The 16,695-nt window shown below is 53.4% G+C and overlaps 8 protein-coding genes across 8 annotated transcripts; 4 read left to right on the forward strand and 4 right to left on the reverse strand.

Moving 5' to 3' along the window:
• Window positions 1–303: 303 nt before the first annotated feature.
• PV07_05251 (uncharacterized protein) lies at window positions 304–1,966 on the reverse strand. The gene is made up of 3 exons (XM_016392134.1): window positions 1,717–1,966; window positions 784–1,666; window positions 304–728 (listed from the first exon to the last, which is right to left on the reverse strand). Exons 1-3 carry the CDS (start codon window positions 1,880–1,882, stop codon window positions 572–574), a joined length of 1,206 nt encoding a protein of 401 aa, XP_016249653.1. The 5' UTR covers window positions 1,883–1,966; the 3' UTR covers window positions 304–571.
• Window positions 1,967–2,103: 137 nt separating this feature from the next.
• On the forward strand, window positions 2,104–3,390 carry PV07_05252 (uncharacterized protein). The gene is made up of 2 exons (XM_016392135.1): window positions 2,104–2,532; window positions 2,584–3,390. Exons 1-2 carry the CDS (start codon window positions 2,228–2,230, stop codon window positions 3,284–3,286), a joined length of 1,008 nt encoding a protein of 335 aa, XP_016249654.1. The 5' UTR covers window positions 2,104–2,227; the 3' UTR covers window positions 3,287–3,390.
• Window positions 3,391–3,408: 18 nt separating this feature from the next.
• Window positions 3,409–6,334, reverse strand: PV07_05253 (uncharacterized protein). The gene has a single exon (XM_016392136.1). It carries the CDS (start codon window positions 6,217–6,219, stop codon window positions 3,508–3,510), a length of 2,712 nt encoding a protein of 903 aa, XP_016249655.1. The 5' UTR covers window positions 6,220–6,334; the 3' UTR covers window positions 3,409–3,507.
• A 131-nt stretch (window positions 6,335–6,465) lies between these two features.
• Window positions 6,466–8,626, forward strand: PV07_05254 (uncharacterized protein). Its single transcript, XM_016392137.1, has one exon. It carries the CDS (start codon window positions 6,511–6,513, stop codon window positions 8,539–8,541), a length of 2,031 nt encoding a protein of 676 aa, XP_016249656.1. The 5' UTR covers window positions 6,466–6,510; the 3' UTR covers window positions 8,542–8,626.
• Window positions 7,264–9,641, reverse strand: PV07_05255 (uncharacterized protein). The gene has a single exon (XM_016392138.1). It carries the CDS (start codon window positions 9,374–9,376, stop codon window positions 8,615–8,617), a length of 762 nt encoding a protein of 253 aa, XP_016249657.1. The 5' UTR covers window positions 9,377–9,641; the 3' UTR covers window positions 7,264–8,614.
• Window positions 9,642–10,210: 569 nt separating this feature from the next.
• PV07_05256 (uncharacterized protein) lies at window positions 10,211–11,309 on the forward strand. Its single transcript, XM_016392139.1, has 4 exons — window positions 10,211–10,501; window positions 10,563–10,592; window positions 10,666–10,770; window positions 10,827–11,309. Exons 1-4 carry the CDS (start codon window positions 10,489–10,491, stop codon window positions 11,042–11,044), a joined length of 366 nt encoding a protein of 121 aa, XP_016249658.1. The 5' UTR covers window positions 10,211–10,488; the 3' UTR covers window positions 11,045–11,309.
• On the reverse strand, window positions 11,101–12,520 carry PV07_05257 (uncharacterized protein). Its single transcript, XM_016392140.1, has 2 exons — window positions 12,264–12,520; window positions 11,101–12,216 (listed from the first exon to the last, which is right to left on the reverse strand). The coding sequence occupies exons 1-2, from the start codon at window positions 12,412–12,414 to the stop codon at window positions 11,291–11,293; spliced, it is 1,077 nt and encodes a 358-aa protein (XP_016249659.1). The 5' UTR covers window positions 12,415–12,520; the 3' UTR covers window positions 11,101–11,290.
• A 198-nt stretch (window positions 12,521–12,718) lies between these two features.
• PV07_05258 (uncharacterized protein) lies at window positions 12,719–16,554 on the forward strand. Its single transcript, XM_016392141.1, has one exon. It carries the CDS (start codon window positions 13,078–13,080, stop codon window positions 16,168–16,170), a length of 3,093 nt encoding a protein of 1,030 aa, XP_016249660.1. The 5' UTR covers window positions 12,719–13,077; the 3' UTR covers window positions 16,171–16,554.
• The last annotated feature ends 141 nt before the right edge of the window (window positions 16,555–16,695 follow it).

Below are 16,695 nucleotides of genomic sequence, written 5' to 3' on the forward strand. Positions count from 1 at the left end.
GGAATGTGGTGGAGGAGATTGGTGGGAGGACGAAGGTGTGGGTGGTTCGGATTGGGGAGAGGCTTCCCCACGGAGTCTGCCCGTGTGTAGCCGTCCAGAACTAGGCGCGATTGGGGGTTATAGGCATTGCCGAGCTGGGCCCAAGAGCTCCTAGGCAAGCGCTCAGGCGACCCCCCAAGCCCCCAAGCCCCCAAGCCCCCAAGCTTCCACGCCACGCTTCTTAACTTCTTCCTACCACAATGCTTGTCTCCGCCACACTAAGAACGGAGCCAGGGTGCTACCGCCGGTACGGAGGTTGGAGTCCTCCGTTCGGCACGCACGCGGAAGCCTCGATACAGCAACAGTATCCCGGACGAAGGATCTCAACGTGCATGGAAACATGGTTGGAGAATCTAGACCAGCTAATACGTTCTGCCTAGGGTACATCTTGCAGACCACCAGACCCATTATTCCTAGTGCAAAAGCAAGACGAGTCCTCGGCGTATGTGCAGGGGTGGCGTCCATATACAAATAGGTGGTGAGAGCCCCAGCTCTCTGGTTGTGTGATCCAAGATGACCCGGCTCTTCCTGTTCATCCCATTCCAACATACTTGAACCATAACGGTCGACAATCTTCTCGTTGCAACCACGGTTCACCGCCGTAAAACTGTCCGGGCGTACACCCACTACATTTAGGTGAGTTGGGACAGTTGTAGAATGGGATATGGTTGTAGCCGATATCCTTGAACCTATTACCTGTCAGTCTGCGTTTCGAGTCTCACCGGATGGTTGAGAAGACCTTACCAATGAATTTTGCTGGCATCCTCAAAAAGCCCCAATGCAATGCTGTGGACCGGGGCGTCACCCCATCTCTCATAAAAGAACCCACCCGTCCGGTCTAGGTGAGTGAAATAGTCCTCGTAGATCTGACTCCTCCAGAACGACAGGTCCGCGATCTCAAAATTGGACCAGAAGTGACACGTGCTGTACCCATGTGCCTTGATGTTATTTTCTGGTCTGCGGGTGTTATCCACTAGCCATGCCATGGCGTTGTTCTTGTGGAGATATTCTGGATGGGCAGCCAGGAATTTGATGGTCTCTGGCCACAAGGATGGGATAGATTCTGGCGAATCAAACAAATTGATATTAAAGCCGTAGGTCTTGTTGTGATCCTGCATGTAGCGGAACACATCATAGTCGACCTGGCAGAAAAATTTGACCTTTGGCTCAACGCGCCAATAGTATTGGACATTTTCGAGCGCAGGATGGCGGTAGAACATGCCGCTATTCCATCGACACATCTTGTGGTATGAGATCATCCCGGCGTACTGAACGTCGTTCTCTTTTAGAATCTTCGCCGACTCTTCGTAAAGTTCCTGGCTGACCCAGGACGGCATATCCCAATGCTCTTTCGGAATGACATGATAGGCACACTTGGCCTTTGTGACAGCCTGTGTTGCTTCTTTGAATTCTTCAGTGAACGGGACATCGTTGAAGAATGTCCACGGATAGTTGAATTTGGAGTTCCACGTCTCTTCGAGCTGTCTCATGGTCGGGAGGAGTTCGTGGAGTTCTTCATTGCGGACGAGAGATAGGAGGGTGGCATTGATGCGCGCCGAGTTGAGGCTCTCGGGGGCATAGTCGTGGTCAGTGTGTCGCCATAATGGTTCAGGCGGCTCGCCAATCGCTGAGAGAGAGGTTAGCGTTGTCGCATAGGTTCCGAGAGGAGATACGCACGCTCTAGAAGAGGGTCCTGTTCCCAGTTCTCGATCTTGTCGCCATTGCCGACCACAGTGCCCGGGGGCTCAATCGTTGGGACTGGGCGTAAGTACTGATAAATGACGAAAAAGACCAGAACCACGGACAGCACCCCTAGGAACCGTACGGGCTTCGCGATGGCCATGTTGGACGGCGGCTGTTAGCCATCAGCCATGATACAGAACTCTTGTATGCTCCAGACAAGCCAGGAGATGGCAGATACGATAACAAGGGAAAAAAAGAAGCAAAAGTGGTGAATCGAATCTTGGAGTGTTCGTTTGCGCGGCCTGGGGATCCACATCTAGGCGAGGCTTTGACCCCGGCCATTCCGCAGGCACAATGCCATTCAATTCAGGCACGGCAGGGAAAAGATCCCCCGCCAACAGCCACGTCAAGTAGAAAATTTCCGTCACAGCCCTTTCACGCGCATGCCACATTTGGGGAGTACAGACACACCGCAACATAATTTTCCCTGTCCAGCAGCCTCACCATGGAAATCCTCCACGAGCCTCCCAAAGCTTCGACCTTTGTGCCTCTGATCGAGCATCAGTCTGCGACTCCTGCCTCTTTCTACACCGGCCCGCCAGTCCTGCATTACTACAGCGACCGCAGCAAACTAATCGTCCTGGAACATGAAGCCCGCTCTGTACCAGCATTTGCGCCTCTGCTAGAACATCCAAGCTCTCAAGCGCAACCTGAGCAGCCTCACGCTAACGGCACCGAGGCCAATGGAGACTCCGAAGCGAGAGGGAAGCAAAAAGTCGTCGAGAATGTGGATGTATGGGTGACTTCAGAGTGAGTTTGACAATCCGAGATCTCCGTGGAATAAAACCCTGACAGCAGCAGCAAACTCTTCCTTTACTCCAGCGATGCGAACGCAGGCCTCTCGATCCCTTACCCCTCCATCTCCCTTCATGCGATCCAATCTCTCCCGCAGCCCTCGCCCGGCGAACAACAAGGTCTATACATGCAGGTGGTTTCATTTCCCTCGCCAGAGAGTGCCGCGCAGGACGACGACGCAGAACCCGACTCCATATCCGTCACGGTGATCCCAACCGCCTCTGCTCCGCCGCAAGTCGCCTCGACCGCCTCCGGGACCGCCGAAGACGGTTTCGAGGGAGAAGACAAGCCTGAGCAGACGCCCGTGGTGGCCATGTTCAACGCCCTTTCCACCTGCTCCAATCTGCATCCTGACCCCGTCGAAGACGAAGAAGGCGAAGAAGACGGGGGTGGAAGCCGCTTGTTTCGCGCGGGGCTGGCTTTCCCAGGCAATGCGGATGGTGGTCTTCCGCCTGCGATGCCGGGCAGTGGAGGGTGGATCACGGCGGAGAACATGCACGAATACTTCGACGAGGAGGGGAATTTTATTGGCGGAGACGACCAGGACGAGCAAGGAGAGGACGTCGGTGGCGAAGCACAAGCTGCGAGCGACGAGCCTTTGGGCCCCGGTGCTGGCATTGTGCGGCCAAGGCAAGATACAGAGCAAGGAAACGGAGATGCAACCGGCGCAGGAGACTCAGGCGAGACGAAGTGGCGGAGAACATCCTAATGTGTTCCATGCTGGTGCCCTCCCGGTTCATTCAGGACGATGGAGGAGAAAGAAGGCAGCGTATGGACAGGAAACATTGTAAGAATAGGAGCAAGCCCCCCCCCCCCCCCCCAAAAACGGTACGATGAAAAGCGGCGTTGGATAGGAGAGTCGATAAAATACCCCTAGCGCTGCCATCTTTGCCCAGTGGGCTTCGGATTCAACCAACTCGGGATCAAAATTCAAAAAGCTACCTTCCTGCTTACAGGAAACACTCCTTCTAGCGAGTCGGCCAACAGTTCAAAGTTCTCGCCCACTTCCCATGCCTGGGGTCCTGGTCCCTGTCCTTGTGCTGAACTCGAACTCGAACTCGAACCCCTCGCCACAGCTCTCAAGCCCGCGATCAAGAACTCGGCGTGTTTCCTGAACATGTCTCTCACTTTCACCATCTCTTCGATGAGCGAAGTGTCTTGTTCAAGGACGAATGTGGAGTATCCCTCTTCCATGCTCGTATCATCATCCTCCTCCGAGGAATAGTCCTCATCTTGTCTCCTGCCTCGGCGTCTTCTCTGGCTGCGCGCCGAGATGAAACTGCTCGCCTCGAAATCTCCATGTGCATCTCCCGAAGCTGGCCGCACATCAGGAATGGCTGAAGGCGAGGTTACGAGATCCGTAAATCGAATGCACAGATCGAGGATGGTAACGAGTGCATCGCGTAGTGGTTTGATACGTTTACTGCTCAGGCACGCATGCTCCAGCGCGGCGATGTAGTGAGTGTGAATTGCTATCATATCGTCAAGGCTCCTAGTTGAGGAGCATTGCAACCGTTCGCGCATAGTCGTTGTAAAAGTTTGGACCGTGCAGCTCGTAAGATGGCTATAGAGAGTGTTCGCAAAATGAGACAGCTGCCAGTATATCAGTCGTGCAAGTCTGTGTTCGTTGAGATTGTCAAATGGTAAAGGCATATGTTGAACGTGGAAGTAAGCTCGGCCCTCGAGCAAGGACCTGGCGCGGCGGACTTGATTGAGCATTAGAGCAACGCGTTGATAGGAAACCATGGAGGTAGGGAGGATGATATTTGCAATCGGCCAGCTAACGTGGTATGAGACGGACACGGCACCTAGGATCTTGACGGAGCGGCGCCGATTTTCCATGCTCCGGGAAGAGGTATACGCCGACTGGACTGTGATTGCATCAACATCCACGCAATCAGAGTTGTGGAATGCTTCAGCCAGGAGATCAGAGAGAAGAAAGCGGTCGTTCCACATCTCTAAGCAGCGATCTATCCGGTCGAACATCTTGCTTTCGATGCTATCGAGGAGGACACCATCTTTCGCAAGATAGAGGTAGTCGAGTGCATCGAGAAATCTGGTCAGACCGAGGCTGCTCTCCAGAATATACCTCAGAGTGAGTGTGGAAGCCTCAAGTAGATTGTTGAGATGTCGATCAAGGATCATTTCGAACGTTGCGGAGAAAGGTAATGGCGAACTCATCATCAGATGAGCTGTCTCCGCCGCGGCGGCCGCAACTCCCAGTTCGCTGTTGCAGCTGTTTGGGGCGGCTCGTCCGAGATGGCGCAAAAAGGCAGCAGTTTTGCCGATTGTGAAGATCCTTTCGGCAAACTTCTCCAGGAATACTGGGATCAAGCTGTCTTTTGCAGCAGCCAGGGTGAACCAATCATGCAACAAGGTGCTAGCCACCCGCGGTTTCCTGTTGACTTCAAAGACAAAGAATGGTTCCGTAGTCTCGATCTCGCCGGTGAGCAACCATAGGTCGATAGGTTTCGAATAGAGCGTGAGAGAAGACAGGAAGATAGGGAGGAAAGTCTCCGCCTCGACGGAATTCGAGCTGGCGTGCGCTGTGTCTACATGGCTGTGGATGGTGTTCAGCGCGGCGATTGGGTCATTCGAGATGAAGTGAGGCAAGATGATGCTGACAGCTTTCAACGACTGGCTTGCTTTCTCGATTCTCTGTAAGGTTTGAAGTAGGCTGATCACACCCGTCGGCGAAGATTGGTGTAAGATAGCAGCGTGTTCCTTGGACATGGCTAATTCGAAACTCATCATGAGAGCATTGATTGCGCTTTGAATGAATTGCATGACGGCCGAACTCTGCGGCATTCGCAGCCATTGGCGAATAGAATTAAGATCAGAACCAAGTCGAGCTGCCTCCTCCAGTAAGGACCTCGACGTTGTCCTCCCTAGATGACCCAGACAGTATCGTGCATTGGGGCGGACGCCTCGATCGGTAAAGGTGAAGATGGAGGTTGGCATTCCTGTGAGCATAAACAGTACCTCCCTTACAGCTTGGGTCTCTGTGACTGCCACAAAAGGTCCCGACCTATGCCAGAATTGCACGGCTTCTAACTTTGCTGACTCTCGTGCTGCAGACGCTTCAAACGCACTCTCGACTTCCACGTCCTCCGTAAGGTCATGCTTTACAGCGACTGGCGAAGGCGGTGTACTTGAGGTGGCGAATTCGTCTTCATCAGAGCTGGAATCAGAATACTTTGGAAGCCTCCATATCTCATCCTGGCGATCGATAGGATCCTCGGCGTCAATTTCCTCCCATTTCAATGGAGGAGGCGTCTCTGCGCGAGGCATCAACTTCTCAAGATTCTCAGTCCTGCTATGGTGGACAGGATCATGGGAAAGATGGAGTAGAAGATCTAGAACGTCGGGCAACCACTTTTTGTCATTGTGGTCTTTCCTTAGCTCCGCACGTCGCGAGAAAAGCTCTGCAGCCACGTCGTCGAGGTTGTAGACCTGGAGTTTTTCTTCGAGCCCCGTAAGCTTTTCGTCGACAGCAAACTGGTTGGTTCGGCCATAGCTGTGGTGCTTGACTGTGCGGATGAAATTATCTTTGTATCCGTGTAGGTCGGTTGTTGCGGATGGTGGAGGAAGAGAGAGCACAAGCTCTTCTATCCATGTGTTTATGGTGGTCGTAGAAGCCATAGTAGCTTTCTTGGGATACGCAGGTCGATTGGCATCATATACTTGACCGTGATTTGGGACAGAGAATGACCAAGACAGAAGTCTGTTCTGGTCGTGAGGATCAAGAATTGGGAAGAGATGTGCGCGATGGCAAGTCCAACAGAGCGCGTCTCGTGGATTGTATCCGCGGCAAAACTTCGGTTTGAAGGAGGCACGTTGGAGAAGCAGCTTCCAACATGTTTTGCGATTCAATTGACTTTGCATCATGTCGATTTCGCAGGAACTAGCAGTACTTGAGAACCTGTATACATCATGAAGAGACCTCCCGGGGCCTCCTCTGGCCGTCGAATCGAGGCCTTTCTCGACAACTTCTTCTTCTGCCCCTCTTGTACAAGCTGGCGAAGGACCAGGCCTCTGCGGTGGACAGCTCCCACTACGTCCAGCAGCAGAACCAGAAACAGCAATCGTCGGCATGCCTCAACCTCCTCCGGCACTCTGACCTCCACCACCGCCGTGAATGCGCAGAAGCCCGTCCCTGTGCGGTATAGACCTCTTTATGAGTCCCTTCTCAACGTACGAAAAAAGGCGTCCGCGCAGGTAAACCTCAGTCGACTACAACTTGCCCTTCAAGGGCTCGAGTCCGAATCTCCGGTGACTAGGGTTGCTGTTTTGGGATTGAATGTACAAGATACAGCAAGCAAGGTAGTCAGGCTACTGCTTGCGGACGCTTTGGAAGACGAAGGAAGCTGGGAGGAGGAGTTGGTCAAAAATGCTAGCAACGGAGACTTCAGTCGAGGCGTCTTGATACGTTATGGACGGGCACCGAACTCAAATCTCCCTCAGCCGAAGACAAGCATCCCAGTACTGCACGTTCCGTCGAACGTACTCGAGAGGAACAATATCGAGATACTGATATCGAGCATCAGGGGGCCCCGAAATGGCGAGCTATTGCAAGGCGCGCAAACAGTGACCTCAGATGCGTTCCTGTCACCTTCGATCGGGACCCCCACCGCCGCGACTGGAAGACAGACGACGATCAGCCAACCCGTGCATAGCTGTTTGCTGGTCACGAAAGGACTCGACGGGCTCATGCTGGCTGCAGAATTGTTGGCATCTACCAATTTCACAGCACTGGAAGACCGGGAATCTGTGAGCTTGGTAGTGGACCTGAAAGACTTCAAGGAGAAAGGCCACGGACAGGTCATGGTTGTGGATGCTACAAAAGCGGAGGACGGACTGGCAGCAATTCGAAGATCTGTAGCTGAAGCAACCGAATACGAACACAAATGGGTCGACTCAGGCATGCCCATATTGTCAGGCTGGCTCACACTGGCCTCTGCTGCAAGATCTGAAGGACCTATCCCGGCACCTGTGAAGGCATTGATTTCCTCTTTACTGACAACTGCAATGAGCAACTTGCAAGTTGAAGCTTCATTGGAAGCTCGATCGAATGCAGCTCGAAGTTTGAGCCTGGCGACACGAGCCAACCTCGAGGAAGCCATCGAAGGATTCTCTCGTAATGCCCACCAAGAGCTCCAGTCTGGGCTCGCCTCAGCTTGGAGCTCCCACAACTGGCGCAAGTTGGCTTGGTACAAGCTGTTCTGGCGCGTGGATGACGTGGGTTTGATCATTACGGACCTTATCACTAACGCATGGCTTCCCCGTACTGAGCGCGCGGTTTATGAACTGTCGGGTCGGCTGTCTCAGGCGGGCATTTCGCCAATGGATGCCTTGCCTTCACTGCCAGAGGGAGAAAACCTCATAATGTCGCGAGCAAAACTAGACCGTCTGACAGAGCCCACGCCAGTGCTACAGGCGCAAGCCAGCATTGCGACCGAACCTCCTGTGCGGGCAGTCCTGATCAACCCCACGGGAACCGCTGAGGTGGAGATGGTCCCTATTCCTCAACCCATGCCTTTGTCTTCATCGATATCCAGTACTCGTTCTGAGCAAATGCAACGTGCGATTGCGGATCTCACCAGCACGGCTCAGCAGATTGTGCTCAAAACCCTTTCGATTACAGGTCTATCCGGCGGACTCTCGGCTCTGACCTACCTTTCCATCACACCAGGTAGCATGTATGAGGCTGGCACCATAGCAGCGCTGGGTACAGCCTATGCCTTGTGGCGGATGCAGGGAGACTGGTTTAAGGCCACAAAGGCATTGGAACACAGCTTGTATGACGAAGGCAGAACTGTCATTCAGAGAATTGTGGGCAGGATGGAGGAGCTGGTTGACAATGCTAGTCGAGTTGTGGAGGATGAGGTCGAACTGCAGAGTCGACGTCAAGCCGAGGATGCTGTAGCGAGAGCCAGGGAGGAACTGGATCGACTTCAGAAGTGATCGGTTGGATTCCAATCGGTGATAGTATCTTCCCAAAAGTTGGAAATCAATCGCAAGTTCGTTCACCCCAAAGTCAAGTTATCTCGATCGCATCATCCGGAACACCACGTCTGCTTCTTAACCGTCGTGCCCAGAACTGCATCATTGGCAAAGCCTCATCTCGATTCTTGGGCAACGAGTCATCAGCTTTCTTCCACTGGTGATATGTAACAAATTCATAGGTGGACTTGATGCGGTTTAGTGGACTGGAGCCGACCGATGCAAGTGGTGATTTTGAGCCTGAAAGGATCAAAACTGGTGTTTTGTTCTGAGACTTCGTGCTTGTGAGAGGTGCAGATAACGGTAAAGCGCCCCCAACTGATATGACCCCTCCCAAACAGGGTAGAGAAAATATTGATGGATGTAGAGGGACCGTTAGAGCGACTGAACCACCCTGGCCGAAGCCAAAGAGGTGGATGTGGTCAGGCCGGTACCTGAACTTATCGATCAGGACTTTCGAGATGACTTCCTGAGCAATGAGGTCCACTGATTTGGTCAGGGGAGAGTCCGCATCAAGTTCGCCCGTGGCGGCGTCAACGTGAAGGTCCTCGGACCACTGATCCCCCGGCCCAAGAGGGAATGGTAACGGGAATGGTGGATTGAGGGTGATGGCCAAAGCGTCGGGGAGGTTCAGCGCGCGGGAGAAGGACGAGAAGTTGGCTGATGTGTCCCCCAAGCCTGGAAGGAAGATGACCACATTGGTCGGCTTGTTGTCTGGTGGGAGATGGAGGATTGGTTTGAGAGCCAGGGGGAAGTCGCTGGCGGTTGGAGAGGCTCCAGAGGGCTGGTGAGGCATTGTGGCGCAGCGATCGAGGATGTTTAGGACAGAAACAAGGCTTTTGGCCCGGCATACACGTGTGTCGCTGTTGATCCTCCGACCCTTCTATCTCTGCTAGAACAGGGGCAGTTTTGATATCGGACAAATTGACGTTGGCGGTTGAGGCTTCGGATCCAGCTCGTCAGGAACCGAAGTAAAGCAAGAGGATAACAAGTGTCGAGCATGACGTTGTGCGAGCGGGCGATGCTGGGTCGCAGGGTCGCTTGCCGCTGTGTCGCCAGGGTCCGAGACAAGCTTTAGCTTCCAACTTGGCTTCAGCAGTCAAGCAACATTCGTGGCCCCTCTTGGCGCTTGGCACTCGGCTTCTTGGGCCAAACTCACCCCTCATCAGTGCAAAAGTGAAGCACGCCGCAGCCTTCCGCTCCCCGTGACAATGTTCCGGGAGAGCTGAGGTGGGTGCGTGTGAATCCTCGAACTAGGCAGATCTGGTGTAATAGTAATATCTTTGATCCGAAAACGTTGGGCAAAGAATTGCCCGGTGAAGCGAACAAGACCCTGAAAAGGCGGGACCAAGCGAGCTGAAAAGGTGTGGGGTGGCGGACCTGCATTGGTTCCAGCATCATTGACGCAAAGCCCGGATCAGAGATGGAAGGGGAACAGACACGGTGATGCACAGCCACGGATGGCCAGCTGAATTCTTGTTTCGGGAGCCAGCACCGGCTCGAGTCAGTGCTGCAGGGGCACCGAGGAGTAGCTTGATCTGGTGAGCTTGTGCTCACCATGTTGACGCAATGCTCGTAGAAGGTGAAACAGAAGAAACGTCAAGCTGAATGGCTGGCCAGTGCAGAGGCCGAGGTGGGGTCATATCTGCGCAATCCCAATGGCGAACTGCCAGCGCGAGGGATGCATCGAGGGGCAAGTGTCCTGCCTCGTTGCTAGCAAGATTTCACTCTGGGCCCCGAGCGGTGACAGACATTCTCCCTCAAAACCTATATATTTCCCCTCCGATCCTTTGCTTCGTCCTCGGAACATCCATCATACTCAAGACTCTTATCAAACTCACCTGACTTTTCTTGACTGATCGAAACACCTTACATACCACACCATCGGATCTACTACTTCAAATCAAGATGTTTGGTTGGGGTAAGTTGACTTGACCGTCTCTTCCACACCCCTCCTCTCCATGCTGACCGCCCTGTTCCAGACGAAAGCCGTGACGCTCACCAGCAAGTCTGTAAGTATCCTCGAACGCATGCACCAGTGATGGCGAGACCGATATCATTGCATGATACTAACAACAAGTCAAGACAACGGGGATGATAGACATGAAGCCAAATTCTCCCATGAACTCATTGGTGGCGCAGCCGCCTTCGAGGGCATGAAGCTCTACGAGGACCGTCAACGCAGAGAAGGTGCGATGAATTCTCTTCCACACATCAGCAGCGTTCATGGAGCTAACGTTGCGTAGGCAAGACGGTCGACCATGGCTTTGCCAAAGAACTCCTCGCCGGCTTCGTTGGAGCGGAAGTCGACAAGCTTGCCGAGACCAAGGGCTTGGACGAATATGACAAGATCAGAGCCAGAGAACATGCTAAGAAGAGTGCCGAGAACATGTATGACCGACACTATGGTGACATGGATCAATATGACCCCAACCAACGCGACCAGCCAAACTTCAACTATTGAAGGGACTACACCAAGAACGACGGTGAAATCAGGCTGCGTTGACCACATGGTGGGATCTTTTCACAGGGGCCTCGAGAGAATATAACCAAGTCTTGCTGGCTCTACGGGGAGATTTTGTCCAAGTGGATAGCCAATGAATGAAAGCGAATGAATTTACCATTCCCAAGACCTTTCCTTTCTCAGAGCAAAATGGGTATCCAAATGTTACGTGAATCGTCAGGAATGGATCGTGCAAGATCCTTTTGTTCATAGTTCATCATCCTCGCTTGCTGTTTCCTCGTCATCGTCGTCTCCCGGAGCCGTTGTGGCCTGGACCTTTCCCTTGGTCTGCTCGTCATCTTGCGTCCTGCTCTGTCCTTGATCCTGTTCTGGATCCACTGCTCGTGTTCTTGGCTGGTTCGAATACGCGGCCGGAGCATCCAAGTTGTCTTCATCCGTGTCCTCGTCTCGCTCTGAAGGTGTTGGGGTCGAGTCACCAGAAGTCGGAGAGCTAGACTCTTTCTCGGCATTGGTGACCGGTTCTGCACCTGTGGTCTCGAAGCCATCACTCTCATCATCTTCGCCTTCCGCGGCATCTTCAGCTGGTCTCTTGTTCCGCCGCGGCACACCAGCTGCTTCGTTCCCGATAACGGCTTGCATCTCCTTCAGCTTTTTCTGATCTGGCTTTGCAGTGGAGAGGATCCGTTGCATGTTTCTGATTTTGAGCTTCTTCTCATTCAGGAGGAGAGCAAATTTTGATAGCATTTGCTTTTCATGCTCAGCTTTGGCTTCCACCAATTCATCGATTTGTTTCTGTAGGCTTGCCATCACCTCATCCTTCGTCTTGATCTGCTCGTTCAGGCTTGTGACATCTTCTTGTAACTCGTCTCGCTTCTCGGCAGCCTGCGCCGCCCAGCCAAAGAGGTCAACATCGTCGGTGTCTTCCGTTTGAGGCAGCTCGATAGTCCCAAGGCGCTGTGTGATCTCTTCGACTCTATTGTTGATGGCGATGGACAAAATGGTTTTGGGATCTTTGCCAGACACTGAACACGTCACCTCGAGATTATTCCTCCGCTGGATGCTAACTGAGGCCTCGGTTTTCGATCCGAGAATGGAAGAGATGATGTTGGTCCAGTCCTCGTCATTTCCGTCATAATTCCTCGAGCGCAGTTTCTTGAGGCTACGTTGCCTGACTGCACGAATTCAGTGTGGGAGCAATAACAGTGATTCGTTACCTTACCTTTACCTGTATAAGCTACTTCGCCGTCCGTTGCGAGTAGATCGAGGTCAAGATCATGACCGCCTTCCTTTTGCGCCACTCTGATCAATATCGGGCTGCGGTTGTTGTCGGCTAGGACGAGCCGAATAACCCACGTCAACGCCATGACCATATGCAAGTTAGCAGCTGCATCACTTTGGACAGTCAGCACACAACCGTGCAAGGCTCCAGAATCCAAACCCCGGAGTACAGTAGCACCCAAGTAGCATAGCCCAGATTCGTTCGTGTTAAGCAATGGCCATGCAGCGACCAGTCCGGGACGGAATCACGTAACGCCAGCTGAGTGGGGAAAAGCACGGAACGCGTCAAGGCCGTGTCTGATTGGTCAGTTTCGTGTCCCTGCCTTCGCATTTCCCAGCTTTTCTGGCTACTGCTGCTTGTCCGCGCCGAAACTCCACCTTTTCCCATCCGCGAGCAGCAAACCCTCCGACGACCAACTTTCCAGCCTCCCCAAACGGAAGACCTCAGCCCGACCTCGAAAAAGACCTCAACTTGTATACCTCGATCTTCATCCTACTCCTTTGGCCATACAAGGCTCTCGTCTATTGACTGCCCCCGATCGGTGGTGTATTCCCTCGACGGGGAGCAATAAACACGCTCCAAAGCTCGATCAACCACACTTGAACACCTTTTCCTCACGACGTTACGATTCCTTACGAGTTCTACGATCCCCTTTTTCATGTTTCTACTGGCGACAAACTTTCTGTGTGTATTTTCGCGACCTTAATACTTTATCCTGAACGTTTTCACTGCATCCAAGAACAAATTAAGAACCATGGAACCACTTACACTGAAGCAACGCACTCCGGTCGAGAGCCCCGAGGTGGAAAACTGGGACGATGACGACTTCGAGAATCTGGAGGATGTCCACTTCCGTACTGCCTCAACCGCGACGTCCGTCATCTCTCATCCTCAAACACACCGTCGAGATTCAGTCTCGTCGCGCATGTCATTGCGATCGGAGTCGAACCAGGGAGACGAAAATTGGGATGTACTGGTTGATGAACAAGCCTCGATCAAGGACGCAGTAGCCCTCGCGAAGAGCAAAGGAATACCATTACCAGCCAACATACCGCGTTCTGCGTTGGAAGGTGGCACTATACGGCGGTTGAAGGGAAAAGAGATCAAAAAAGCAATTGCGGACGACTGGTCAGAAGACTTGGATTTACCTGGCACCGACATTCCTCTCAAGCTCGCCAAACACGATGACCGCGATTTATCGGAGAGTCTGCGACAGATTAGTGCGGCTTTCCGAACGTCACCAAAAACCCCAGAAACGAAAGACATGTTTGACCAAACAATTCGATCGCCAAAGTCTCGCTCGGCAGCAATGCCTATCACCTTGGATGCCTTTCGCGATACGGATGAGGATGCTGGCTTTGCAGACGTCCCGACCATAAAGGTCGCAAAGCACAGGTCACCCCAGAAGCCGCTACTCTTCCGGCAACCTCCCACTCCAGTGAAGCCGGAAACTGAAAGCATCGAAGACGATCTCGAGTTGCCGTCCGATGGACAGCTGCGTCTGTCCACAAGGAAACCACCCCCTTCAACGCCCCAGCAGAGCGACGATTTTGACCTTGAATGGGCTGAGGGCAGCCTGGGGACAAGGAACGCCGGCACCAGAAGAGGCGGCCGATCTGCACGTAGCTCGTCCGCATCAGCTTTGAGCCCCAGTGTTTCGAGCGCCTTCACAGCCGAGAGCGAAGATGAAGGGCTTGAAGGGCTCGTCCTGCCTGACGGGCCAATTCAATTTGAGGACAAGCTCAAGCGACGCCAGCTCGACCATCCATCTGAGCCGCCTCGAAGTGTTCCAGATCACAAAGACGACTCCAGGATGACGGCGGGGAAGGACGACTTCTTTTCCGGTCTTGAGATTGGAGATGGAGAGGTTTTCGACGCTGCGAAATTGACGCTGAACCGCAATGTTAAGCACAAGAGTACACGACCTGCTAGTCCGTCGAAAAGGACAACAACCACGCTCAATTTTACGAGCGCCAAAAGCCAGGGAACTATCTCGCGGCTCCCGAGATTTCAACCAGCTCACGACAGGCTTGAGCGTGCTCGGTCCAATTTGGAACCTGTCTCGGAAACCGGCGCCGCGATATCATCGTATCAACGAGCAAATTCAAGACTTGGTAACCATGCAAGTCATGCGTCTGTTTCAGCCATCCCTGCCCCCCAAACTCCTTCTACTCCATCTACCCCAAGCCGACGGCTACTCCGTGGTACTGAATCTCGTCCTGATCTGCGTTACGAACCGCCGACAACGACAAACGCGCAGCTGCTGCGTGCAAAGAGATCCATGCCAGCTATGCGTGGATTAACCTCGCCGACCAAAGCTTCTCCGTACGTCAGACCTCCTTCGCGGCAGGAGACGGGAAGTCGCCTGAATATACCGTCGCGTCCTAAAACTCCCACAGACCGGGCAGAGTCTCGCATCGGGGAATCCAGGAAAGGCGCAATACCCTTCCTCCCTGCGGGTGCATCCGCCGGACAGTCTCAGCATGTTAGTATCAAAAGTCATTACCGTGGGCAGGGTTCCGATGGCTCTGGCGACAGTATGTCTGCTGCTCAAAGATCCTTGTCTCGACTCGCCGGACTCGGCAGACCGGAGACGCCTGGCCGTGGCGTAGATTCTGGACGTGGGCGAAACAACCTCACGCCTGCCGAATTGGCGGCACAAGCCAAGAAATCAATTACCAAACCTGCGAGGCGCCGCAATTATGGTGATGGAACGGAGCTTGAGATTTTCGACGACCTCCCTACCTCTGCTACCATTGAATCCAAATTTACAAAGGCACCTGTGGGCCGCGGTGCGCCGCGAAGTCTTCGAAGCAAGCTTGGACTGTCGCATCTCAATCCCTCTACATCTTCCCTCACCAGTACCAGACGCGGCAGCGACACTCCTGTCCCTGCAACGCCAATCTCACCAGCACCGAGGAGCGATTTCCCGACCACAGCTCTCAATACGACCAATGTTCCCCGCTTTGCTCGCGATACGGCGGCCTCCCGCAATGCCCGCGAGCAGCGCCAGATCTCAAGCACCTTTCAAAACATGCGAGGCGAACCACTGCAACCCATCTCGACAAACTGGAAGTCGAATCCCGCGGCCGCCCGTCCTAGCAATCAAGGAAGTTTGAGGAAAAAGAGAAGCGAAAAGACCCAATTGAAGCCACACCTCATCAAACCCATGGGCAGCGATTTGAATCGCGCAAAGACAGAGAAAGGCATGAGCTACAATCCATTGTTGTTTAGGTGGGAAGGCAACGAAAACGATCTTGCCCCGTTCGACGTCCCAGACTTTTACCCTCGTGGTGGCAGCCCTGGGATCCAAGGTCGAGGAAGCCCGGGTACGAAAGCCCAGGTGGCCTTGATCTCCAACGTCGGCTCCAGTGTTACAGGCGTACAAGTCGTAGGGGGCATGGTGTTTGACCCATCACAAATGCGATGGCTCAAGATCGCCGAGAACCCTGACGGAAGTGTGTCGAGTCTTCGAGGTGGTAGTGTCCAGATCGAAGAGGAAGAAGACGTCTTTGCCGGCCTGGAAGACTTGAAAGAAGAGGACGAAACACGGAGTCGTAGCGGCACGCTTCAGAATATGTCAAATATCGAGCAATCGAGGGATTCGTTTGGCGATGGAGAGGCCGGCCACAGCAGTGGTGATGAGTGGGGCATTGGAGTCAGCGAAGAGTTTGACGTGGGCCCCGAGTTTGTGCGAAGACAGAGAGGCGAAGAGGAAAGATGGCGGCGGAAAGTGGAAAAGTGGCTGAGAAAGGGCCTGGAAGTGGAAGAGGAAGAAGGTCCCGATGGAAGAGGAGGATGGAGGTGGGCGATTCGTGAGCTGGTGATGGAGCAAGGTGAGGCTTAGGAGAGATACGGTCGGGGGCCGTAAGCTGCGAACAGTTGTACAGTATATGGGGAGAAGGACTCACGATACGTGGCGGGCGAGGCTGCTGTGCCTTCTTGGAAAGAGCTCGCAAAAGTCAAGCGACAAGTATACCTCTTATCTACCTTTTTTGCGACCTGGGATACCAGTGCGGGAGCTTGATCTTCCAGGTTTCCACTGAAGAGACCCTGAATAGCATTCCCGTCAAGACCGTAGATGAAGAGGGAGTCCTATACGGCCAGGCTGGTCATCCCAGAAGCGGACAGTGATGTTGCTATGGCCCACGCACATGGTGTCTCCAACGCCGAGCCAGTGATAGCGATAGGGTGTAGCAGAGGCATTGTTTGGAGACCAGCAAAGTAGGCGGACCGCATCCCTTCAGTAGTGTACGCCGTGTCAATCTTTCGGACATCAGCCTTGTATGGTAAGTCGATATCTTTCTGCTGATTAGGACTGTTTTCCTAGGGGACCACAAGTATCGGGTTGTCGCCTACTCTGTTTACCACG

Source organism: Cladophialophora immunda (assembly GCF_000835495.1).
Source record: "Cladophialophora immunda strain CBS 83496 unplaced genomic scaffold supercont1.3, whole genome shotgun sequence".
Lineage (NCBI taxonomy): Eukaryota > Fungi > Ascomycota > Eurotiomycetes > Chaetothyriales > Herpotrichiellaceae > Cladophialophora > Cladophialophora immunda.

Bases quoted from the DNA above. Each gene is read 5' to 3' on its own strand.
- PV07_05252 (XM_016392135.1), top strand. From the start codon at position 2,228: ATGGAAATCCTCCACGAGCCTCCCAAAGCTTCGACCTTTGTGCCTCTG. The intron at 2,533-2,583 runs GTGAGTTTGACA...TGACAGCAGCAG, and splicing joins GATGTATGGGTGACTTCAGA to CAAACTCTTCCTTTACTCCA.
- PV07_05257 (XM_016392140.1), bottom strand. From the start codon at position 12,414: ATGGTCATGGCGTTGACGTGGGTTATTCGGCTCGTCCTAGCCGACAAC. The intron at 12,217-12,263 runs GTAAGGTAACGA...GAATTCGTGCAG, and splicing joins AGTAGCTTATACAGGTAAAG to TCAGGCAACGTAGCCTCAAG.
- PV07_05258 (XM_016392141.1), top strand. From the start codon at position 13,078: ATGGAACCACTTACACTGAAGCAACGCACTCCGGTCGAGAGCCCCGAG.
- PV07_05256 (XM_016392139.1), top strand. The intron at 10,593-10,665 runs GTAAGTATCCTC...CAACAAGTCAAG, and splicing joins TGACGCTCACCAGCAAGTCT to ACAACGGGGATGATAGACAT. The intron at 10,771-10,826 runs GTGCGATGAATT...AACGTTGCGTAG, and splicing joins GGACCGTCAACGCAGAGAAG to GCAAGACGGTCGACCATGGC.
- PV07_05251 (XM_016392134.1), bottom strand. From the start codon at position 1,882: ATGGCCATCGCGAAGCCCGTACGGTTCCTAGGGGTGCTGTCCGTGGTT. The intron at 1,667-1,716 runs GTGCGTATCTCC...CCTCTCTCTCAG, and splicing joins ACAGGACCCTCTTCTAGAGC to CGATTGGCGAGCCGCCTGAA. The intron at 729-783 runs GTAAGGTCTTCT...GACAGGTAATAG, and splicing joins GATGCCAGCAAAATTCATTG to GTTCAAGGATATCGGCTACA.
- PV07_05255 (XM_016392138.1), bottom strand. From the start codon at position 9,376: ATGCCTCACCAGCCCTCTGGAGCCTCTCCAACCGCCAGCGACTTCCCC.
- PV07_05253 (XM_016392136.1), bottom strand. From the start codon at position 6,219: ATGGCTTCTACGACCACCATAAACACATGGATAGAAGAGCTTGTGCTC.
- PV07_05254 (XM_016392137.1), top strand. From the start codon at position 6,511: ATGAAGAGACCTCCCGGGGCCTCCTCTGGCCGTCGAATCGAGGCCTTT.